This window comes from Leptonychotes weddellii, chromosome 16 (assembly GCF_054177405.1).
Source record: "Leptonychotes weddellii isolate Sample4059 chromosome 16, ASM5417740v2, whole genome shotgun sequence".
Lineage (NCBI taxonomy): Eukaryota > Metazoa > Chordata > Mammalia > Carnivora > Phocidae > Leptonychotes > Leptonychotes weddellii.
In genome coordinates this window covers 5,805,028-5,830,859 of record NC_138384.1, presented here as the reverse complement: position 1 = coordinate 5,830,859, position 25,832 = coordinate 5,805,028, and the positions used below count along the sequence as shown (strand labels likewise).

General features: G+C 43.0%; 2 protein-coding genes across 3 annotated transcripts in view; one reads left to right on the top strand and one right to left on the bottom strand.

The window, feature by feature from the left end:
* The window catches only part of MPHOSPH6 (M-phase phosphoprotein 6), a 22,884-nt gene extending 2,789 nt beyond the window's left edge, over window positions 1-20,095 (bottom strand). The window contains exons 1-3 of the mRNA XM_081807357.1: window positions 19,947-20,095; window positions 14,341-14,453; window positions 2,760-2,850 (exon numbers count right to left, since the gene is read on the bottom strand). Coding sequence (XP_081663483.1) covers window positions 2,760-2,850; window positions 14,341-14,453; window positions 19,947-19,997 — 255 coding nt within the window. The 5' untranslated portion in view covers window positions 19,998-20,095. The remainder of the gene's footprint in view (window positions 1-2,759; window positions 2,851-14,340; window positions 14,454-19,946) is intronic.
* Window positions 20,096-20,110: 15 nt separating this feature from the next.
* CDH13 (cadherin 13) overlaps window positions 20,111-25,832 on the top strand; it is a 1,287,326-nt gene continuing 1,281,604 nt past the window's right edge. For both annotated transcript variants that reach the window (XM_081807354.1, XM_081807355.1), the window contains exon 1: window positions 20,111-20,192. The gene's annotated coding sequence lies outside the window, so the exon portion shown is untranslated. The remainder of the gene's footprint in view (window positions 20,193-25,832) is intronic.

Sequence of the window (25,832 nt, the reverse complement as noted above, 5' to 3'; positions counted from 1 at the left end):
GTCTGACGTTATTCTGATGTTCCTCCCTCTGTACGTAAGGAATCTCTTCCCCCTAACTGCCCTTAAGATGGTTTCCTTGGTTCTAAGATTTGCAAGTTTTACTATTACATGCCGGGGTGTTGGCCTGTTTTCCTTGATCTTAGGAGGGGTCCTCTCTGCCTCTAGGACTCAAATGTTTGTTTCATTCCCCAGATTAGGGAAGTTCTCAGCTACGATTTGCTCAAATACATCTTCTAGCCCTCTCTCTCTCCACCCCTGGGGGTTGCAGTTCACCGGCTCAACCCCGGCGCACCGGGTTTCCGTCTCGGAGGCTGCAGTTCGCGTGCGCGCGACCATCGCTCCAGTTCGTGTGTGCGCGACCGTCGCTCCGGGTTTCTGTCCGGGGAGGGGGCTGCAGTTGGCGTGCGCGCGACCCCGCCGGTCTGGTTTTCCACCCTGGGGGCTGCCCTAAAGTTCTTTCCCGACGCTACCGGTTTGCGAGTCTGTGCCCCGTCTGCAGCGCGCGAGGCTGTCACTCACCGGCAGTGTAGGATCCCCACGTCCAGGCACCCTCCCTCCGCCGTTTATCCTCCGATATCTGCCCGCAGGATCACGGCTCTCTGCTTCGTACCTCAAAACCAACTGCCTGCGATATTCTGTTTGTAAAGATCCAGATCTTCTTACATCTCAGGCTGGTTTCGTGGGTGCTCAGAGTGGTCTGGTAGTTACCCAGCTCAATTCCGGGGACCAGCTGAAATAGGGTCCCCTACTCCTCCGCCATCTTTCCCCTCCCTCCTCACCTCCATTTCTTTTTCTCACATTATTAACCCTTTCTTGATTGTTACCCTGGACAAAAAAATTCTTTTTAATGTACAATACCTTCTTTTTTAGCAAAGGCAGGATGAAGAAGGGAAAGCAGAAGACAAACCAGTTTCGATTAGCTTTTCCAACATTTAAAGGACTGAAGAGAAAATAATTCTGGGAATACAAGCTCTGTGAGGGCACAGAACTCAGTTTCCTACTGCATTTCCAGTGCCTCAAGAGGGCTGATGAACCTCAGGTATAGAATATTTACTGAATAAATAAACTCCATGCTGGGTGTCACTAAAGATACATAGAATACTAAAAACATGTTCTAGGGGCTCCTGGGTAGCTCAGTCAGTTAAGTATCTGACTCTTGATTTTGGCTCAGGTCATGATCTCAGGGATTGAGCTCCATGTTGGGCTCTGTGCTCAGTGGGGAGCCTGGTCAAGATTCTTTCTCTCCCTCTCCATCTGCCCCCTCCCCACTCTCTCTCAAATAAATAAATCTTTAAAAAAAGACTTCTGTAAAAATGTGTTCTAAGTACATCCTGCTTATAATGAAGTAAGTGCTCTCAAGTTGGTATCTGCTCTCAAGTTGGTATCTTTTCAAAACCAGGTATATATACCTAACCCTTCTCACATCTCATGACAGGTCAGATATGCAAGCCAAACAGTTCAAAACCTTTCCCCAGAGAGAATGTATTCAGTGTTACAGAGTAGCAGTCATGAAAGCCATCTTCTAAAAGCCTCCCACAACAGGATCCTTTTCCCAATGTATGAGACATACCCTGGAGTGCTTGCCTACGCCTAGCCCCAGTCTCTGGGTAGCACACACGCATCATCTTTGCTCCCCTGACTCCCCCTTTACCCCACTGCCTTCTCTCTCGGAAATCTAAAGCTTTAAGCAGGCTAAGGCAAGGAAAATACCTATTATCAACAAACACTTTTAGTGTTGACTTTGTGTAAATAGAACACCTTAATTATCATACACCCTCAAAAAAGGGGGGAAAAAAAAAGAAAACCCATAATCTTAAACTCTGGCGGTTAACTTGGTTAACTGTGATTCTCTACAGGCATCCTCAGGAAAGTGATTTTCAATCAGGGGTAGTTTTGCTCACCAAGGGACCTCTGGCAATGTCTGGATACATTTTCGGTTGTCACAACTGGGGTGTGTGTGTGTGTGTATGCACATGCGTGTGTGCTCATGTGCACACTACTGGTGTCTAGTGGGTAGAGGCCAGGGACGCTGCTGAACATCTAAAAATACACGGGACAGCCCCAGCTACCAAGAATTATCTGGCTCCAGAAGCCAGTGGTGCCAGGGCTGAGAAACCCTGGCTTCAAGTGACAGTTATAAAACTAAGCTTTATATCATAAACCTCCATTTCACTGGTGGGGTACCTGATAGGATGACTTTTAGTACATGTGCCAGAATTCTAATAAATATTAAACGAAGGTCTGTGCTTCTCTACAAATCTGAACCAGGAAAATTCAAATCAACAGCTCATAAGGTGGATATTTACTTTTCAAACAAACTTTCCCAAAGGTTCATTTAAAAATCTATTTACAAGCTTGGATTAAAACCTGCCTATTGAAAAGCGGAATTACTCAATTTTTAAGTCACATTTTTCCATTAGAAAAGATACATTTATAGGTGCCAGAAAATAAGTTTTCATAATAGCATCATGTGAACAAAATCCGGACGTTCCTGAGAAAGAGCTGAGCTGAAACTCTAAACACTCGCAGGGCGCTGTTGGGGGGTGTGTGCTGCTGTATTAAATCATCTGCTAACTCTGCTATAAAACCAGGCTGCAAGGGCTGCAATTTCTTTAAATAGCTCCACTGGTATTTCAAGACTTGTTATTTTATATATAATGAGAAGAAACAGTACCTGGTGGGAAAAAACCGAAACCCAATTATTAGCAGAAAGAATTCAATTGGAAAATTTTAAAATTTGAAGCAATTATATTTAATACCTCAACCTCAGGATTAAATCCTCTGAATGACATTCTTCCATAGAGAAGATCTTCACATAACAAGAAACTCTGCTCTTCTATTATGAAACACCTAAGTGGGAAAATAAACCTGTATTAATAGCGTGTCTACTTACAACAAAGCGCCGCAACTAAAAGTCAAGATTTCAAATGAAAATCGATCTTACTTAATGGTTCTTAGTAGAATCGAGTAAAAGTAAGGTAAGACTTCTAAATGCAGGGGTAGAAATAAAAACTGATTACCTTGGCCAGCAAAGCGTTAGATGACAAGAGCTGGAGGCTGCAGCCTCGTCTAAATGCCACATTTAATTTGCGTAAATGCCTACACAATGCAGAGACCTAGACTATTTATAATAAACCTGGATTTTTCTAATCTGAAGCAGTTTCCTTGACGTTTACATCGCCCAACACCACCAACTTCTTACTAAGTACTTATTAAATACTCTGAAATTGGAGTCCCAGGCAGCTTTAACGGTGTTTTAGCTGGAGCTCTTACTGTAAACAATGACTGACTTCAGCAGAGAAGGAATTTACTGAAAGGATACCAGGTATCTCACAGAATCACTGGGAAAGCTGGATGAGCAGGAATGGAAAATAGGCAGAAATAAGGGTAGCTAGGTCGATGACCCAGAACCAAAACCATGAAAAAAATCTACCTAGTAAAAATGACGCTGCACCTGAGGGGGCTAAGCTCTGCACAGCTGAGGGCACTGGGAGGCCAGTGTTGCCCTGAAAAGGGGATGCAGGTGCGACATTTCGGTCTCTAGAAGGCAGTCTCCTCTGAGTCACCAGTTTATTACCCCAGTCCCAGGTGAACATATCTGACTACAGCCTGAAACCGTAAAACTATCAACCATAAAGCACACTAGGAAGGTAAATACGTGGCCTTTAGGGCTTCTTTGGCAGAAAGTAGACACTACATCTTGTGTCAAGATTCACTCACTCACTCGCTCACTCACTCAGCCAACACTTATTAAACCAAACTGTGTGCCAGGCAGTGTTCTAGAAGCTGGAGGGACAGCCTCGAATAAGAGTCTCTGCTCTCACGGAGGTCACATTCTAGAGTGGTGCCAAATGACAAATAAGAGATTTATATTATACAGTGGAAAAAAGTGAAGTAGGTTATTTCACGCCTGGCTGAAAGAAAGCAGCTGGTACTAAACCAGTCCTCCTACCTATGCCAACGATAAAATAGGACTAAATAAGTCCTATTTCCAAGTCAAAGAACAAGTCAAAGCACAGGGCTGTGGTGCCTGAGAGAAAAAAACCAAAGTAAGCTTTCTGACTGAAGGTAATGAATGCCCACCTTCCGACTGGAGGCAACTTTTAGACTGGAGCAGGGAGTGGGAGCCCAAACTGAGCCCAGTCTTACTGAACTGAAGAGACAAAGGAACTGAAGTTCGGGGCTGCAGAGGGGGCTGAAGTATAGGGATCAAGATACCGGAGAGAGGGGGATACTTAAGGAGATTCTGGGACCTGCATACATGGTCCCCTGGAATGTCTGGCTGAATTCTAGGCTATCCATGAGCAGAGCAAGTTCAACAGTGTCAGGGGAAAAAAAACAATTTCCAGAGAACAATTCCCTGGTGCATTAGTTTTCTAGGGCTGCTGGAAGAAATTACCACAAAATTGGTGAGTTAAAGCAACAGCAACTTATGCTCTCAATTCTGGAAGTCTACAGCCAGTTTCACTGGACCAAAATCAAGGTGTTGGCAGAGCCGCGCTCCCTCCAGAGGCTATAGGAGAGAATTCATTCCTTGCTTCTGCTGACAGCTAGGAGTACTTGGCTTGTGATTGCATTACCCCAACCTCGGCCTCCATGGTCACACTGCCTTCCCTTCTATCTCCCCTTTATAAAGATATATGTGATTGTATTTAGGGTCCACCCAGACAATCCAGAATAATCTCCCCATCTAAAGATCTTTAACTTAATTACACCAGCAAAGTCGATTTTGCCGTATAAACTAACATAGGTTCCAGCGACAAGGACCTGGATATTATTTGGGGTACCATTTTCCAGCTTACCATACCTGAGAAAGAAAATTTACCCTAAAACTGTATGTTGAACAAATACAAGACCTTGCACAAAGGAGGGAAATGTCTGAGTTGTGTCTATCCAACCAAGCTGAATATCCTGTGACACTGAACAGAAAGGTCACACCTCAGGAGTAGGGCGCATCTAGCAAAAGTCAAGGCTGTAAAACCCACTCCAACAAAAACAGGGACCAGGCTGATTGGCATGTAAATTAACTGCCTAAGGGAAAATTCAACACTTCATTAAGGAAGACAACAAAATCCAGGTACTCAGCAATGTAATACATAATGTGAGACACACAATAAAAAGTTGCTAGACATGTAGGGTAGCAGGAAAATGTGACCCATAAACCGAGGAAAAACAAATCAATAAAAAAAGATGATGGCATTAATAGAAAAGGACTTTAAAACAGTTACTTTTTTTAGATGGGGGTGGGGAGTGGGGCAGGGGGAGAGGGGGAGAGGGAGAAAGAGAGAAAGAGAGAGAGAAAGAAACTTAAGTAGGCTCCATGCCCAGCATGGGGCTCGATTTCACAAGCCTAAGATCATGATCTGAGTTGAAATCAAGAGTTGGACGCTTAACTGACTGAGCCACCCAGAAGCCCCTAAAAACAGTTATTATAAATATGTTCAAGGATTTAAAGAAACACAGGAATGTAATGAAGACACAAATAGGGAACCTGAATTAAAATATGGAAACTACGAAAACTCACCCAATAGAAATTTTACAACATAAAAAACAATATCTGAAATGAAAAATTAGAATAGTCCTATATCAAAAAAACTGAATGCATTATTAAGAATCTTTCCACAGAGAAAACTCCAGATCCACATAGCTTCACCAGTGAATATTTTTTTTAGATTTTATATATTTATTTATTTATTTATTTGAGACAGAGAAACAGAGATAGCAACAGAGACAGCAAGAGAGAGCCTGAGTGGGAAGAAGAGGGAAAAGCTGGCTCCCTGCTGAGCAGGGAGCAGGGAGCAGGGAGCAGGAAGCAGGGCTCCACACAGGGCTAGATTACAGGACCCTGGGATCATGACCTGAGCTGAAGGCAGACACATAACCGACTAAGCCACCCAGGCACCCTCGAATAAATAAAATATTAAAAAAAAAAAAAAAGAAGTGTCTGCCTTCAGTTCAGGTCATGATCCTGGGGTCCTGGAATGGAGTCCCGCATCGGGCTCCTTGCTCAGTCTGGAGCCTGCTTCTCCCTCTGCCTGCCGCTTCTGCTGCTTGTGCTCGCACTCTCTCTCTCTCTCCCCCTCTGACAAATAAATAAAATCTTAAAAAAACAAAAAAACAAAAGAAAGAAATAGGCAGGCCACAAACTGGGAGAACATATTCACAATACATGTATCTGTTAAAGGACCTGTGTTCAGAATATAAAGAACTCCTACCTGTATAGAAGTATGTAAGCTTTATCAAGAAACAAAACAAAACCTTATACACTGAATTCTAGTTAATGATATGCATGTTTGCAACTTACTCTGAAATACACTAAAAATAAAATGAATTGACAGATGTATAGAGGGATGGATAATTACATAATATAAGATGCTAGAAAAAAAAGAACCACCTCATTTTTAAAAATGCGCAAAAGATTTGAATAGGGACTTCACAAAGGGAGATACGGAAATGCCAATAAGCACATAAGAGTTCTTTAATATTATTAGTCACCAGGAAAATGCAAATTAAAAATCATAATGAGATACCACTAGAATGACAGAATAGATAAAATTAAAAAGGTAACACAAAATGTTGGAAGGACGTGGGAAAAATCAAAATTCTACTTCCTTAGTGAAAGTGTAATAAAACGGTGCAGTTACTGTGGAAACCAGTCTGAAAGTTTCTCATAAAGTTAACGATATGCCAACCTTATGACCCAGCCATTCCACTTTTACTGAGGAGAAATTGTAAGCAGAAAGAGTTAGGGGTCCCCCCAAAAGAAAGACAAGACATAGCATGACACCAGAGAAGTCTTTTGGGCCCCAAGTTATTTTCTGGGATCTCTCCCCTACTTGCTCAAGCACACTTCTAGCACAACCTCCTAGGAGGTGTCAGAATCACAAAGAAACACAAAAACCTCAGTAGCTAAAGATTTTAAAGGAACAAAGAGAAAGCAAAAACTAACACTCTACCAGGCCAGGAAATAGCCTAGCCAAATCAGAGATAATAAACCACTGGTAAAACTCCCTGTGCTGTTTCAAAAGCAAGCAAGGTCTTGCATCAGGAGCCCAAGACCCCGCCCCATCCAGTTTATACTAGCTCTTGGAGCACTCCCATGAGCCCTTTCGCCGGTCGAGAGACAGTTACCTCGGCTTCACTGTCAAGTTAGTCTCCACCCTCAGAGGAGCACAACCTTCATTAACGTAACAGATACGTGTATAGGCATGTTTTTTTACGTATGCCTACACAACCTCCTGTCTGCCATTACATGTGATGACAAAGCCCCCCCTTTCTGAATATTCATCCTAACCCTAAATAAAAGAAACCCACTCACCCTCACTTGGGAGAATCATGGCTTTGGAAGTTATTCCCCGTGATCTCTTTATCTGCTGCAAAAAGTTTCCTTTGTGGGACAACTCCATGCGGTTTAGTCCTTATTCCTAACTCAGCAAGGAGCGATGTCACATTAGTTCAGCTACAAAATGAAAACGATCTATCCAATTCACTCAAATTCTTTTTATCTAAAGAACTTGTCTTTGGCTGCTGTATGAAAAGTGGTCTGGATGGGCTTCTTGGATGGATGACATCTGAGCCAAGTTCAGAAGGCAAAGAGGAACACAACATGAGGCCTGGGGAAGAACAGCTGCGGGACCAGTTAAAGACCCTGAGAAGGGAGTGTAAGGGGCCCACCTGAGAAACAGCGAGGAGGCCTCCATGACTGGGAAGGAGTGACAGAAGGGAGCACTGGTAGGAGGTCAAAAGTATTTTCCCGGTGACATTAAGATGTTGTCTTCTTTGGGGCGCCTGGGTGGCTCAGCCGTTAAGCGTCTGCCTTCAGCTCAGGTCATGATCCCAGGGTCTTGGGATGGAGCTGCGTATCGGGCTCCCTGCTCAGTGGGAACCTGCTTCTGCCTCTCCCACTCCCCCTGCTTGTGTTCTCTCTCTCGCTGTCTCTCTCTCTGTCAAATAAATAAATAAAATCTTAAAAAAAAAATGTCTTCTTCACTGTCGACACTCACACAGAGGGTGCAAAAGCAATTGTGAGTAAGAGCTCATCCTGGCATGAATGAAAGTAGGGACACCATACTACGCTACTAGTCACTGCTGGTTTTCAAAGTCTAAAAAAAGGGAAAGAAGCTGATAAGAATGTTCTTTTTTTTTTTTAAAGATTTTATTTATTTATTTGAGACAGAGAGAATGAGAGACAGAGAGCATGAGAGGGAGGAGGGTCAGAGGGAGAAGCAGACTCCCTGCCGAGCAGGGAGCGCGATGCGGGACTCGATCCCGGGACTCCAGGATCATGACCTGAGCCGAAGGCAGTCGCTTAACCAACTGAGCCACCCAGGCGCCCTGATAAGAATGTTCTTGATGAAGCAGTAAAAAATTTATTAATTTTCATTAATCTTGCCCCTTGATTACACTTTTCAAAAATATTCCGCATGCAAATGCTAAGTACTTCTGCACAGTGAGGCATGATGACCATCTTGAGGAAATGCACTTGTGTGATCGAGTTCTCAGTTGAACTAGCCACTTTTATCATGGAACACTATAACTATGGTTACTCGGACTTGGGTACTTGGCAGACGCTTTTCTGAAAATGAATCAGATGAACTTGTCACTTGAAAGGAACAACTGACAGTACTTGTTGCCAGTTAAAAAATTCAAGCTTTCGAGCAAAAATGAGAATCTGAATAGCTTGTGCATGTCATCTTGGGCTTGAAGCTTCTCAATACTTAAAAGATTTTTCTGATGAACCCATGGTAATATTAATGAATATGGTTTTTGGCATCATATAAGGAATTAAGTTAACATTTAGAAAATCTATACAACTCACTGAACTAATATTTTCCAAATGAGAAATGCATGATGTTAAGAAATCATGCATGGATAAAAGATCTATTCCAAATGCAAGGTAGACTAATGATTATGAAAACTGTATTGACACTTTGAAATTCCATATTGCAGTTAAAGAAACTACTAGTTACTGGGTTTTGGAGTAGTGTCAAAAAATTATCTGAAAAGGCTATTATAATACACCTCCCCTTTCAATTACATCACTTGTGTAAGGGCGGATTTTCTTTACGGGCCTCAACCAAAACAACAGACTACAACAGGCTGAGTGCAGAATTTAAGAGAATCTACCCAGAGAATCAACCCATCTCTGACAATACCAGACATCAGAAGATTCACAAAAATGTAAGATAATGCCTTTCTTCTCATTAACATTTTTTGGTCTTGGGAAACTGTTACTTTTCTTTCTTTCTTTTTAAAAAAGATTTATTTATTAGAGAGAGAGAGGGAGAAAGCAAGCACAAGCAGGGGGAGCAGCAGAGAGGGAGAAGGCTCCCCGCTGAGCAGGGAGCACAATGTGGGGCCCAATCCCAGGACCCTGGGATCATGACCTAAGCCGAAGGCAGATGCTTAACCGACTAAGCCACCCAGGCACCCTGGGAAACAGTTATATTTCATGAAAAATGTGTTATTTATGTTAACAATAGGAGTCTGTCTTTAAAGTGAGCATTTAAAAAATTTTGTTGTAATTTTACACATTAAATATCGACATGAAATAAACCACACAAATAGAAGCTCTTTAGGGGTTCTAAGTAATTTTATAAAATGTAAATGATCCTTGAGCCCAAAACTTTGAGAACCACTGTTCTTCGGGTTCCTCTCTCCCTGGCCCTCTAGTTCAGCCAGCACCTCACTTCCTTCAGGAACCCCCTTCCCTGAGGGAGCCTAAATTGAGGCACACATTCTCCAGAACCTTTTGTTCAACCTTTTCCATAAGGTGTGGGATTCCCTCTCAATTGCCTAATCTTGGTCATTATCGAGTGCAGCTGATAAAACCTCATCCGTCTCCCAAATCCATCACCCTCGCAGGAAAGCACCATAACTACACGTTTAAGCACTCAAGACAAAAGATCCAGAGGCTAGGAATGGATGCACAGCAGGACCACTGCTCCAGTCAGAGGGCTTTCCCAGAGGTTTCCAATGACACAATAACTTTAATATAAAAAGGAGCATAGGTGCTTCCTTATCTACAAGCAGTTTCAATAATTAGGAACATTAATTAAATACAGAATTAGCAAAAAATTAAATATTCTAAAACTGTAAGCATTCTGTATTTTAATATCCTTAATTTTTGTTAATAAGGATCCATAATTTTAGAGCCAAAACACATCCAAGATATTATCTATTTCATCTATTTTTACAGATGAGAAACTACTGCTCAAAAAACAAACCAAAAAAAAAACAAACCCAGACTTGCCTTAAAGCCACAAATAACATACATGGCAAAGCGGGGGAAAAACTCACTATAGGGAAACAATTCTCTATTCTCTATGGGTCTCTCCAGTGAATGAGACACTAAATGCCCTTTTGGTCTGGAACATCTTTTCAGGGATGTGTGTATAGTGAACCACTTTGAAAGGCAGAGCTATTGTCTTCGTTTTGAGCAAAGTGCAGACTTGCTTAATATCCAGTATAATAATGTCTTTCTTTGGGAGCTAAGGGCAAGTTGGCTTGCAGTCCCGTATTAAAGATATAGATTTCCTAAATTCAAGACTTCTCAGCTGTGATACAAATCTATTGTGGGCAACACATACAGGTGGGCCTCGCCACATCATCCCCCATGAGATTTGAGGGACACAGGGGAAATGATACAAAAGAGATGCTCGTACTGTCTGCTGTGCTGTGAGTAATGAAGTCCTTGTGTCTGACCCAAGAGTCTTGTACCTTCCACCAGCATCCATGAAACTGTGTCCAGCTAACCTATTAATTTGCAAGTAGGGTACAATCTCAGATCTCACAGTTCCCAACATTCATTAGGCCGCAATATACAAGCACAAGAACATGGTAGCCAAATATACTTTTGAAGCAACATTCTATGGCAAAAAAGCAATTAAACTGGCTAGTCTCTGTACTGGGGCACATCCTTTGGAGAAAAATATGGCAAAAACACAGCACAATCTTTGATCTGTAAATTCTACTTCCAGAAATTTATAGCAAGCGTCTTCTATCAGGTTCCCCGGAAACAGACTTTGAGACAGAATTGTGTGCAGAAGTATTATCGGCCAGGGCTGTTTGGGAGATGCCCCTCTATGGAAATGAGGATGGCAGGACTGGGCAGGAAGAGGTGACCTGCAATGTGGCTACACTAAGGCCTCAGCCCCTATGAGGAGCTCTGGGGGGAGGGGGGGCAGGGGGGAGGCCTAGAAGGCCCCACAGGTGTTCCCCGTTGAGGCAAAGCAGTCCGTCATCCCCCTCACAGCTCAGGCACTGGCTAGGGGTAGCCCCCCAGGGAAGCTGTGGACTAAAGGCCCTAATGGTCCTCGCTGAATTACGGGGCGATATGACAGACATCACAGATGGCAACCTCTAGACTTCCAGAGCATATACACAGCGAAGCCTCCAATTTCAAAGAGAGCAGTAACCCTCTGGAATAATTCAGATACACCAAGGAAAGACCACAAACACAAAAGAGCAAGAAAGAACGGGCAAATTTCGTAATGTCCAAGTATAAGGCAATACACGTGCTGGCAGTGTTTATCGTGCTTTGGGCCTGACCTGCTGTGGTAAAGGCGTCACATACCTTAGCTCGTTTACTTCTCAAAACGTATGTGACAGATGTTATCATCATACCCAATACGTAGATGACAAAAGAGGAGTTACACACCATGTCCAAGGTCACAAGTAAGCAAGTGGCAGAGCTGGGCATCAAACACAGATCTGCTGGATTCCAGAGCCCATGCACTTAATTAACTAACCCATGCCTCTGGCTCCCTATTTGGGGTGTTAAAAAACACACACCCTGAAGAAATAGCATCCATTTTTCTCTCCAGATCTACTTCTCATTATCTCCCCCCATTCTGTATCCTGGGAGGCTGATTTAAATGTTACACATGGAAGGGGTCCTTTGCAGTCTGGAACCAGGCTTCCTTCCATGGGATTACGTCAGGCTGGCTGTGCTCTTTTATGAAGATAGCAGCTCTTGTAAGATGTCTTCAGATTCAGTAACCATTCCCTCCCCTTGACCCTCTGGGCCTGGAGTGGAAATTACTCCCCATACCCCATAGGTTATGCACCGTCCCTGATGGTCTCCCTGTGCCCTACTCTGTTATACTCTCGAATTACCCAATTTGACAGTGTCATCTTTTCCTGCCAATGACTTAATCTAATATACACATCTATACACAAATAGGCACTGAATGGTGGCAAAGGTGTATTATTTCTTGCTAGGGTCTGACTGCTTGTATCCCCCACAAAATACATATGTTGAAATCTTAACCCCCAGAGATGATGGTATTAGGAGATGAGGCCTTTGGGAAGTAGCTGAAGTCACGAGGGTGGGGCCCTCATAAATGGGATTAGCACCTTACAAAGGAGACTCCACAGAATCCCCTAGACCTGGGGTGCCTGGGTGACACAGTTGGTTAAGCCTCCAACTCTTGGTTTCGGCTCAGGTTGTGATCTTGGCATCATGGAGATCGAGCCCTGAGTCGGCTCTGTGCTTAGCATGGAGTCGGCTTGAGACTCTCTCTCCCTCTGCCCTAACACCCAGCTACCTGCCCTGCTCTCTCTCAAATAAATAAATAAATTTTTAAAAAAGACAAAAAGAAAAGGAACCTCCTAGCCCCTTTCACCAGGTGAGGACACAATGAGAAGCTGCTGGCTATGAACCAGGGAGACAGCCATCACCAAAACACCACCACAGTAGTGCCTTGATTTTGGATTTCCAGCCTCCAGAACTGTGAGAAATAAATTTCTGTTCTTTGTAGGCTACCAAGTCTGTGGTATTTTGTTATAGTAGCCCAAAAGGACGGAGACATTTGCCTCCCAGGAAAGGAATCTAAAGGTCATTTTTCTGGGAATATGTTATGTTGGGGGAAAAAATACTGAAAACAAGATAGAAACCATCTTGCCCTTCAATGACAATAAGTAAAAAAAAAATCTGGAATACTTTGTGCAAGTTTAGTCAAGGCATAAAATTAAATTATAGATCCTTACCAGTAATGGTCCCTTCCTACACCACCCCGCTCCCAAATCCACACTGTCTCTGGCTTTGTCTTCCCCTTCCTCAGGGCCACCTTGCTTCCTCCGAGAAGCAGCAGAGAAAAGCAAACAAAGAAGCAAGTAGAGAAAACAAAGTACCTTCCTTCCATATCTTTGGTGGGGCATGCTTTCTATCTTTAGGGAAGGATATATAGCCTTCCAGAAAAGATCCAGAGAGGTCAGCCAAATGAACAAAGGAATACAACAAAAACAAAACAAAAAAATTATTAGGTAAAGAAAGGAAAAACATAAATGTGCCTGAATAAGCAGCATCTTCCATCATCTGACAAAGTTGAAATAAAACTACCATACCACAGAGCTCACTAAGATAAGAAAAGCACCGAGGAGAAATGGTAGCTTCAAGAATTTAGATAAAAATCAGGGCGCCTGGGTGGCTCAGATGGTTAAGCGTCTGCCTTCAGCTCAGGTCATGATCCCAGGGTCCTGGGATTGAGTCCGCATTGGGCTCCCTGCTCAGCGGGGAGCCTGCTTCTCCCTCTGCCTCTCTCTCTCTCTCTGTCTCTTATGAATAAATAAATTAAAAAAAAAAAAAAGAATTTAGATAAAAATCAATGGATGATATGAACCTATCACTCCTTCATTCAAAATTATTTCTCAAGCACCAACAACGCTTAGAGGTGGAAGAGAAACAGTCTAGTATGGTATCCAGCATTAGCCATGACCAGCTGGCTGACTCTGGGCAAGTTACTCTCTCAAGCTTCAGATTTCTCAGCTATAAAATGGATGGAATGACAGTAGCCAGCTCCTAAGTCTGCTCTGAGGATTAAATAATTAAGAGATTTTAAATGCTTAGCTCAGTTCCTGGCACATGTTATAGACTCAATAAATGTTAGTTAAGGTGACTGGTATTAAAAGCAGTAAAAATTAAAAAAAAAAGAAAAGAAACACACCCTAAACTCTTGACTTGCTTTTAAGAACTCTACTATTCAAACAAAACTGGAGAGGCCTAAAGTACACACCTTCCAACTTAATCTTCAAACTTAATGTGACAGGGAGCATACCGCAGATTCTCATAAAAGCTCCCCAGTTATTACCAGAGATGAATGGGCTAGATTCCTTTATTCATCATAGAAAAAGAACAACGTTATAAATGTAAAAATGTATAAATCCAAGTAGAACTTATATAGATTTAATAATTTTAGAAAACTATTTGCAAAGCTAATTCAAGAAACTGAAGAGATACTATTTTATGGGCTTTGTGGTCACTGGAACGATGAGTCCCATTTATAGGGATTTCCCTCTGAAGGCCCAAAGCATCATTAATATAATTTCTAATTAACCTACTCTTTTTCTTTAAGCTCTGGCAAATCCAAATACCAGTGCTCTTCACTAATGATTTTCTTTTCTTCCTCTTCTAGTTGTTTCTTGGTCTCCGAGTCCAGTCCCCTTTGCATGAACTGTCAAAACAAAACAAAATCAGTGTCAGCAACTAGTGTTTTCTCAACTTAGAGTTGAGGAAAACTCAAATGACTTTATTCCTCCATGTGCTTTCCCTCATTTCCCCAGGAATACTATCTCAGGGGTGAGGGTGGAGGTGCTGGGACCAAAGCAGCTTAGCTCTGCCCTTGAGAACGTCACACCAGACTAGCAGGGAGCCCACTAGAGCACACAAAAAAGTAATGTGGACTTCCTTCAGAAGACTTCGGAAAGATCTTTACTGTACTTTAGTTTGTCTAATTTAACAAAAACAAACAATAAAAAAACTGTATTAGGTAAGTAGCTCATAAATGTTTCAGTTTTACATAGTAGCCAGTGGGGAAGGGCTAAGACAAAAGATACAGATCAGGACAGGCAGGTAGAGACGGAAAGTGAGAGGAGCAGAAATAGGAGAGACTCAATACTTTCTGAATCTCTTGATGACCCACGGAGCCCACTGGTCTCTGTACCTGCTGATCTTGGTCTGGAATGCCTTTTCTCATGCTCCTCCACCTGGGCAACTCTTAGCCCTTCTGATATATAGGAAAAGCTACTCCATCTCTGTGAAATCATCTCTGACACCTGCAAGCCAAACTGGCATTTCTCTCCTAGATGCTTCATATGACATCCTGAAACAGTCTCACCACACTTTAATTTCTTGAGCACCTGTCTCTTCTGAAGACCCTGAGGGCAGGGACTTTGTCTAGATTGTCTCCTTGCTCAGTTTCAGCGTGATGAATGATATGTAGTAAAGGGTCTGTAAACACAGAACAAAGCAAAGCTGTATCTATAAGCCTGCTCTTCACGTATATTTGTCCTCTGAAAGGCTGATTACCTCTGCGGCTGCTCTTTATTCTAAAAAGTGCAGAAGCTCAACTCAAAATAGGCCAGTAGAGAAATCAGCAGTCTAGCTGCTAGTCTCTTCCCTCCATAAACAATATTTCCTCCGGGGACCAGTGAACACAGCAAAATGATAGAATATTAATAAGGAAAAAATAAATTCAGAAAACATCCAGGAGCCTCCAGAAGTTAGCTCTAGAATTTCACTAGTTTCCATTTATCCTTCTTTCTTTCCCTTGTCCAAGCTCTGTATTACTTTTCCCTCCATTCCAACCCTTCCAAAAACACAAGCATTTTTAGGCATAAGGGCTTTACCAATGAATACTAAATGAAATGACAAAACTTGAAAAACATTTACAAATAAAATACAGTGATAACATCCAGTTCTGACGAGGATGTGGTGTGACTGGATCACTCATACATTGCTGGTGGGAATATAAAATGGTACAACCTCTGCGGAACACAGCTTGACAGTTTCTTATCCAACTAAACATGCACTTACCATACAACCTAGCAATTGTCCTCTTGAGCATTTATCTCAGAGAAATGAAAACTTACGTTCACTCAAAAACTCATACAGGAATAATCTCAGCAGCTCTATTTGTTAATAGTCAAACACTGAAGACAACCAAAATACTCTTCAACAGGTGAATGGTTAAGTCCTACGATAGTTCCATAGAATGGAATACTACTCAGCAATAAAAAAGGGAAGGAGCTATTGATATCCAACAACTTAGATGGAACTCAGTGAATTATGCTGAGTGAAAAAAAGCCAATCTCACAAGTTTACATATTGTACAATTCCATTAATAGAACATCTTTAAAATAACAAAATTGAGCGCCTGGGTGGCTCAGTCGGTTAAGTGTCTGCCTTCACCTCAGGTCATGATCCCAGAATCCTGGGATCGGGTCCCGCATAGGGCTCCCTGCTCCTCATGGTGATGAAACAGTTTTGTATCTTGAATGTGGTGGTAGTTACATAAATCTGCACATGATAAGCTGTATGGAAAGATCACACACACACACGAGTAAAATGGTGACATAAAATGGTGGTTCTGTGAATTGTACCACTGTCAATTTCCTGGCTTTGCACCGTACTCTAGCAATAGAAGACAGGGAGTGAAGGGTACATAGGATCTCCCTGTACATTTTTTGCAACTTCCTGTGAATCCATCATTATTTTAAATAAATGTAAAGGAAATGTTTACACTCTATCTAAAGTGTTTTGTAGTCTTCATCCTTTTACCTGTGTCTCTATCCTCACCCAGGAAAGAACTGGCAGTTTCTGGAATGCATATCCTGTACTTCCCAATCTTTCTGCCTCTGCTACTCAACATGTTTCCATTTTCTACCTGGCAAAATATCCACTTGTAAAGGCCCGGAGCACATGTCCTTTGGGCCCTCCTGACTGTTGTTTGGCCAAGCTCTTCACCGACCTGTTTCCATAAAAGAGTATCTTTCCCTACGTCTAAGAGCCTTATAAGCACTGGCTTATTGTTCATTATGTTTCTTCTGTGTCTCCCAAAAGACTGAGATTCTGAACAGCAGACTATGTCTCTTGTTCATCTTCTATTACTAGTACTCAGGCTGCAGCAGATATACAAGAGTCATCCAGATATACAGGCTCTGCGCTGAGCAGGGAGCCCGACCCTGGCCGACCTGAGCCGAAGGTAGATGCTCAACTGACTGAGCTACCCAGGTGCCTCAGGACAAACCTTTACTGAACTCTTGTATATCCACTGCAGCCTGCGTACCACATGCACCAGTGCTCAGCGGAGAGCCTGCTTCTCCCTCTCCCTCTGCTGCTCCCCCTGCTTGTGTGTTCACTCTCTCTCTCTCTCTGTCAAATAAATAAATAAAAATCTTTAGAAAAACAAAGGTTCTCTGAATGTAAATCCAGACTTGTCTTATTCTCCCAGACTCTCTTTCTTGGATGGTTCTTTAAACCCAGATGCCTCATTTCATCGGTGATACAACTCACCAATCCTACCCAACTGCCTTTTTAGCTCCTATTTTTAGTCAAGTAAGTATTATTTATGGCATACAAAATAGCTATATATGTCTGTGTGTGTGAGCGCACGTGTGTGTATTCTGTACACATGGAAAGGCTAGAACACCCTATGAATACGAATCAAGCAACTCCAGATTTAGCAATCCAATTCTCCTGACTCTACAGCATCTAAGAACTCTCTATTAAAGCTTAGTGATTTGGCTTTACTCACAAGTGAGGGCCTACAGCAGGTATCACAAATTACAGTCCTTAGGCTGGACATCAATTGCTGTAAATAAAGTTTTATTGGAACAAAGATATGCTCATTTGGTTCTGAGCTACAATGGCAGAGGTGAGTACGTGCAGCAGTGACTGTTTGGCCCACAAGCCTAAAGTGTTTATTATCCGTCCCTTTACAGAAAAAGTTTACCAACTCCTGTCTTAAGAGCCCCAAAGAGCTAAAATCACAAAGAAGTGCCCTCTCTACAGTCATTCCATTACACTGACAGAAATACCACCTACATCCTTCACTCTCTTTTTTTTTTAAGATTTTATTTATTTATTCATGAGAGATAGAGAGAGAGAGAGAGAGGCAGAGGCAGAGGGAGAAGCAGGCTCCCCGCGCAGCAGGGAGCCCGATGCGGGACTCGATCCCAGGACCCTGGGATCATGACCTGAGCCGAAGGCAGACGCTTAACCGACTGAGCCACCCAGGGGTCCCCATCCTTCACTTTCTACTTCCCATCAGGATCACCCTCCAGTTCCCAACAGGTGACCAAGGCAGAGGATTTCAGGTACACTTGAAAACAAATGTATTAGTATTAAATTCTCAACTCTCAACTCTCTGAACAGCTAGTTACACTGGATACAGCAACCTAATGCAGTGCTCCATTCATTCTCACAGGACACTCTTCTATCTGTATATATATTATTTCCTGCTGTCCTGCCAATAAGTTCTTTCTCATCAATGACTGAAGCTGCTAACCCAACTAGAAAATCTGTGTAATATTTCCCCCCCCTCCTTTGCTTCCAAAGTCCTGTTGAGTCTTCCCCCCACTGGGGTAGGGGTTGATACTTTTAAGGTAACTTCTTCCTTCCTAACTCTTTAGTCAGATCTTTGGTCTGAGTCCTAATCACTCAGGCACATCTTCATTTGATCTGCCTGCTTTGCTAATCCAACCCAATTCTCTGATTATAAACCATAAGTCAAAAGAAGACTCTGTTGGGTAAAAATTCAAATTTTGCTAATATGTATGAAAGAAGTACCTTAGAAACCATAAGTTACATGATTTACCCTACACCCTCACTCACCCTATTCATCCCTAGTTACACCCTAGCTCAACTCCAAATCTGGCACATGCAACATTTACTCTCCAATCTTTCAGAACATTATTTATGCCTTGCTTCCTTTTTTCTGGAAATTATTCTCTAAACATGACATCTAACACTGTGCTGTAGTGTTCAGCGACAAGCAGTACAGAGCAGTAGTTAAGAGCAGGGGCTTTGGAGCCAGATTGCCTGAGTCTGGTTCTGTCTACACTACTTGCTGGCTGTGTAACTTTGGGCAAGTTACTTACCTGTCTGTTTCAGTGCTTCAGCTCTAAGAGAGGTGTAATAAGTGTTATCTACCTCAGAGTTAGGTGGATTTTATGGGCTGATATATGCAAAGCACTTAGAACAGCTGTCTGGCACCTACCAGAAACTATAAATGTTTGCTATTATTATTCTTCAAGTTTTTAAGGCCTGGTTGTTTCCCATGTTTTAATTTCTGTATTCCTTTTTATCTACCCTTGTCTTGTTTTTTTTTTTCCACTTTGAAATTATTTGTGAAATTGATTCGATTTAGAATCTAAAAATCAATTTTGCTTAAAGTCCATGACATTCATTTTAACTGTTCTAATTCTATTCCCACTGCCACTGCGACCAGATCATCAGAACTTCTAACTTGCTCTTTCTGAACGCAATTTTGTCCCTTGTTAGGTCTTTCTCTCACCAATGTATTCTCCAGAGGGCAGTTAAAGTAACTTTGAAAATTAAAAAGGACAGCTAAGATGCTGTTACCTGTGCTCAATCGCTTCCCCATGTTCACAAAATAAAGGAAAAAAAAAATTCTTAATCTGGCCTAAAATTCCTCACGTGGCCACTAGCTACTTTTCCAGACCCACTTTTTGCTACTTGCCTTCCAGACATACCGAATTATCTTTAGTTCTTGGAAATCGCAAGGGATTTCTTGGATTTTTGCGTCTCAGACTTCTGAACTCGCTTTTCCCTGGGTTTACGTTGCCTTGAGGCCACCCTCCCACCTACCCTTCAATCTCTACTTTAGGGCCACTTCCCACAGAAGCCAAGTAAGTTTCCGGGGCTTCCGACGCTCCGAGCATCACCGCACTCAGTGCCACGGCATCCTGCTTGCTTACGTGTCTTTTTCCTATCCCACCGCAGGCTGTATGAGGGAATCCGCCGGATGTATAATCCAGTTCCCAGTGCCTGAGGCAGAGCAAGCGCTAAGTGAATGAATGAATGCCCAAGCTGGAGGCCCTCCGCGGCTTCCCTGGTGCCCCGGCGCGTCTGCCGCGTTGGCCCCTGCCAGGTCCTGAAGCCCAGGTACCCCTGTTGCCCGGCCCGCCCCCCGGCGTCCCCGCACCTTCATGCGCAGCAAGTTCTTGGACAATTTCGTCTTCCGCTCGGCCGCCATATTGGCTCCTGCTCGGAGCCGCGCTCCAGCACTAGCCCCCGCTGCGCACGCCCACTGCTGCGTGCGTCGTGGCGCCGTCTCACGCAATTCACGTCGTCCCGCCCCGTGGCTCCGCCCCCGTTTCTCGCGCTTTGGCGCGTCCCGGGACCTCCGCGCGTCACTTCAGGGAGCCCTCGCCTCCCGGAGGAGCTCGGGGTAAGGACACGCAGGGGTGAGAGCCACTTGACGTGGGGAGGGGAACGTCTAAAGAGGCCTCATTCGGAGGAGGCCGGAGTTTTGGCCCCTGGGAGCGGCCGGTGGCGAGTCCCGCCGCGCCTCGCCGACCCAGTGGAGCTGGCGAGACCTTTGAGACGCTCGCCGCACTGTCCCGGTAGGACCGCGTCTGACACGCGTTTGCGTCGCGGACGACGGGCTTCCCGGCCCCTGCACCACGGCCCGCGTAACCGTTTCTCCCACGTGGAGGACACTGAGGCCTGCGAAGGCTGCTCCGCTGGCCCGGGAGTCGGAGGGAGGGAGGCGGGTGCAGACCCGGGCAGTCCGGGCTCCGGAAATGCGATGGAAAACCGTGCTGGAGTCACCGTTTGCGGCCGTGTGCGCGTCTCCGACTCTGAGGTTCTGCGAAACAGCCCGAGACGAACCCACAGGCACGAGGACGGGCGGCCACCTGGCCCAGAGAACTGGGGAGACGGTAGCTTCAATGCTGCGCGGCCCACCCGAAGACGACGTCCACACCGTTCGCAGGAGAGCAGCGGGCCTGAGGCCGTGCCAGCGGCTAGCTGCCCCACGCCGCGTTCTTGGCGCTGGCTTACAGCTCGGGACACTGTGTTGTCATGTCCTTAGGGACCCTGAGGCCTACGGAGGGAGGTTAAGGCACTTACCCGCGTTCGCACAGCTGATAAGTGTGAGAGCCCAGAGCCAGACAACTTGGTGAAGAAAAAAAAAAGAAACCATAAAACCCCCCCCAAATCATGGCCCTGGCCTGGCAGGTTTTCTCAGTGGCGTCCATAAAGTCATTATGATATGGTAAGTGGTTATTGAAGCTCGCTCATAACTAAGTGTGAGACACTGGGCTACAGCCGTGCATAAAGACACGCGACCTCCCTTTCCTGCAGCTGACCTTAATGGTGAGTGTCATGGAAGAAAGAAAATGATGGGATACAGTGACTTGTAGGGTTACTTTGGGTAAGGTGGTCCATGATGGCCCTTGTCAGGTGATAGTGCTAAGGCTTAAAAGTTGAGAAAAACCTATTCTGCGAAGAGTTGAAGAAGGGATAGCAACTGAAAGGTCCTGAAATGAGAACAAGACAAGAGTTGTCATAATTTTCCGAGTGGGAACAATAGAGGTAATCATGTTGTGGGTTGAATTGTGTCCCTCCAAAATTCATCAGAGTTTTGTATTGGATTCTGACTGTACTTGGAGATAGGGTCTTTAAAAAAGTGATTAAGTTAAAACGAGGCCCTTAGGGTAGGTCCTAATCCAGTCTGACTGGTGTCTCTATAAGAGGAAGAAATTAGACACAAGGAGACCCCAGGGTTGCATGCATCCAGAGGGAACACTATGTGACAAGGACGAGAAGATGGCCATCTGCACACAAGGAGAGTGGCCTCAGAAGAAATCAGTTCTGCTGACACCCTGATCTTGAACTTACAGCCTCCAGAACTGTGAAAATAAAGTTTTAAGCCACCTGGTCTGTACTGTTTCATGATGGTAGCCAGAGCAAACTAATACACCACATAATTAGCGATAGATAACAATTATAATAATAATAACCCTGTAAGAAAAGTATGGGGTTCATGAGCGGGTATAGCAAAGGCACCTAAACCTTTCTGGCCTGGAAAATGGAGGGACTGTTAAAGGTGTGACATTGTAGTTGAGATCTGAAAGGGGACAATTTAGCCTCAGGAAGAGCCTTCCAATCAATCTTAGTTTTGTGCTACCGTCACTTCCATGCATACATGGGACACATTTGTAGGAGTTCTGACAATACTAACTCCATCTTGTTCATGTTTCCTTAGTGACCTCTCTTGGGGTTATATGTCCCAGTCCCCTTGGAGATGAATATACATACCTTAGAAATGCCCACAAAGGCTGGGATGAGGAGAGGCTTGTTTGGCGTCTCATTAATTTGTTAGAGATAATGTAGTTTCTCCCCTTCTTGACACGGGTGGTGCCAATAGATAACTGAAGGTTAGCTGTCAGGTGTGTGCAAGCCCTTTGAGGTGCGTTTGAACCCTTTGATCTCAGTACAATGCCCTTCTGCATGTCTCTTCCCTTTATAAAATTTGTACATTAAGGTGTGGATTTTTCAGAGAGTAACTATGCAGCTGCTGCAGATTGTTCTCTGCCCAATCCCCCTTGTCAGTAAGTTACCCTGAATGAAACTCTGTGTAAACTGTATGGAGTGACCTGCTTCGTTTTCCAGTCTCAAAATGCCTTCTCAGTTTGGGGGATACTTTATTGTCTCTGCTCCACCTTCTAACAACATTTCAACCTGCAAAACTGAAATTCTGTACCCATTAAACATTAATTCCCCATTCTCTCCTCCTCTGTAACTACCATTCTATTTTTTATCTCTGAATTTGACTTCTGTTTAGAATTTTGAAAGAAGTTCTGTGGGGGCAGAGGTGAAGAAGTGACCCCGTCTGCTCTCTACATCCAGGAAACTGCCTGACTATGAACTAGATCTTGAAGGATGAGCATATGTCTTGACAACTTAAGAGGAAAACAATTCCTGGCAGAAATAAGAGCATATGTACATCAGCTAAGGATGCTAGGAGCTGCACACCTTCCCTATGGACATCTTGTTACCAGTCTACTTGCACACTGGATTCTGATTCATTTTCATGAAACAGTGGCTTCATCATGTCACTCTCCAACTCCAAAATTTATAACAACTTACTGTCTGAGGGATAAATGTCAAATTCTTGAACCTGCTACTCAAATTTCTACATTTTTATTTGACAATGGAAATACTTAAAACTAGTCACCAAAGGCTCTTCCCACCCATCAAAATGTAATAAATGAGAAGTGACTTAAGAGTAGTAATGTAATTTTAACTTTGAATTAAACCACCTGACTGGAAAGATAACTCCTTGATAGCTCTTTGCTACTAAATTATAGAATACAGAAGATGACTCTCACACTCAATAATGTGTTGACCTGTTTCAGTTACAAAGTCAAGGAAATACCATTTTGGGGGAAGAGATACTTCTGTAGGTCTTCACACAATTCTGAATCCGTTCATAATGGAATTTGTTGGAAGTGTGAAAACTTCCCAATTCTTCCAGTTACTAGATACATCAAGAAAAGGTCCCCTGAGTCTCTTCACTCTTGTAGCAGATCTAAGACTGCAGCCCAATACAGTAAGCTTAGTCGTATATAGCTACTGAGCACTTGAAATGTGGCTATTGTGACTGAGGAACTGAATATTTAATTTTAGTTAAATTTTTTTTTTAAGATTTTATTTATTTATTTGACAGAGAGACAGCGAGAGAGGGAACACAAGCAGGGGGAGTGGGAGAGGGAGAAGCAGGCTTCCCGCAGAGCAGGGAGCCAGATGCGGGGCTCGATCCCAGGACCCTGGGATCATGACCTGAGCCGAAGGCAGATGCTTAATGACTAGGCCACCCAGGCGCCCCTAATTTTAGTTAAATTTAAAAACGAGTAGTGTAAAATATTTTCTCATTATACACATTTTAGTTTTGGAAGGGCTACATTTCACTTTAACCTTTGAAAATCTAGTGTCGAAGTTGAGGTGAGCTATACATGTAAAATACATGGTACGTTTCAAAGCCTTGGAACAACAAAACAAAATGTCTCAGTGGTTTTTATATTGATGATGTTGAAATAATAGTTCATATGTCTTGGTTTAAATAAAATGTAGCATTAAAATTAATTTCATCTGTTTCTTTTTTTTTATGACGCCATGATAAAATTCAAAATTACATGGATCACATTTCTTCCTCTCTGTTTTTGTTCTTTTGCAACTATCAAAAATTTATAATGGCTTATTAAATGGGGATTTATTAGAAGGATACTGGATAGTTTCTAGACGTAATGGTCTGAGAACAAGGCCAAGTTAAATGGTGAGAAACCAGGGCAGCCCAAGGATCTCAGAAGCAGGAATTAACTTAGTGCCACTGCAACAATGATAAACACCAACTGATTTCTCTGCTCTTAGGACACTCAGGCTTTCAAAGTCTAAGAGAGAGTCAAGACCTGATTATAGTTCTTGTAGGACTACAAAATGGGGGAGGGTAATTCTTTAAAGAGAAACTGGGTGCTGTAACCCACAGAAGAGATAATGTTTGTAATAGCCCAAATAGCAGTGTCAAATACAAATACCCATTTGAGGCAAGAAGGAAGAGAGTTCTGTTGACATAGCCCTAAAGGACAAATTATTGGTAGAGCCACAGTTGGGAGAAACTCAAATCCAACATCAAATCTACTCTTAACTGCTCACCTCGTTCATTTGATAATCTAGTGTTTATTGGCTGCCTTTTATATGCAAATTGTGACTAGGCCAACCCACTAAAAAAAAATCTAATTTGTATAATAACATCCTTTTTGCTCTTAGATTTAGTTACTTACCAAGTCCTGTTATCAATTACTTGTTTGTGGATATCTTGGTTTAATTAGAACTTAGTGCTGAAAGTTGCCTTACAGGACATACAGGTGAATAGTTCCTAAATATTGGTTAGATGTAGTTATGACAGAATTATCAGGAAAAATTAAAACACATCGAAACAAAAAATCATCCTTATCCCTGGGTGATTTTGATGATCAGTCAGGATTTGGACACTGCTGAGTTAGATGAATCTCCTAATTGTGTATACTGAATTGCATCAACTCAGTCAGGATTCAGGTTTGTGAACTTCCCATTTAGCATTTTTATTGTGCCCCTATTCATCCTTTCTTTTCCATTGTCACAAGCCTATCCTTGAACTTAGTGGCTAAGTCTTACTACTTTATGATTGTGTGATAGGTAGGCTCCTATTTTTTATACCCCCTGTCTTTTTCATTCTTTAACATATATTTTTGAGCATCTGTTTTGTTCCTGGCCCTTTGATAGGTGCTAGGGGAACTACCCCTCCCCTGAGGATATGCCACAGATAAGATATAGTTCCTAAAGACTTAGAGATATGAGTTATGGCAGGGAACCTAATCTGGCTTTGAGGAGCTTGGAGAGCCTTCCTTGGGGAAGTGACATCTAAGCTGAGATCAGAAAGGGAAAGGGCTGAGGAGTGAAGGAGTGTTTCAGTGAGGTGGAAAGGGGTTTGAATGATGCTTATGGTATAAGTGACAAGCCTGGAGAGGCAAGCTAGGGCCAGATCTCTAAAGGCCATATGTTAAGTCATTAGGATTTTCAAAGACACTGTGAAGCTATTGAATTGTTTTGAGAAGAAAGACACTTCAAAATTGTACGATAGAGTTATGTCATTCTTGAGATCACTCTGGCTGAAGAGGAGTAGGGAAATGGAGAAAGGAAAAACAAAAGTCATCTCAAAAATTCTTTTAGATTACTCTTACTCATTTCTTCTAGATTAATTTCTTTTTTAAACTAGTTAATCCTATTATGAGATAAAATCCAGGCTGATGGTCTAGGCTTCCTATACCTGTCATCTAGCCTTATTTCTTAGCCCTCCCTGTCTTGTATACCTCAATTTAGTGTCCTCTAGCTAAACCGATCTAGACAGTGTGCCTCCAAACATTCCACATTTACCACCCCCCGCATGCAAATATTTGTACTGCCTTCTATTTCTGGAACGATGCCTGGAATAATGTCTTTCAGCTTTTCAAGTCCTGCCCATCACTCAGAACCCAATTCAGATTTC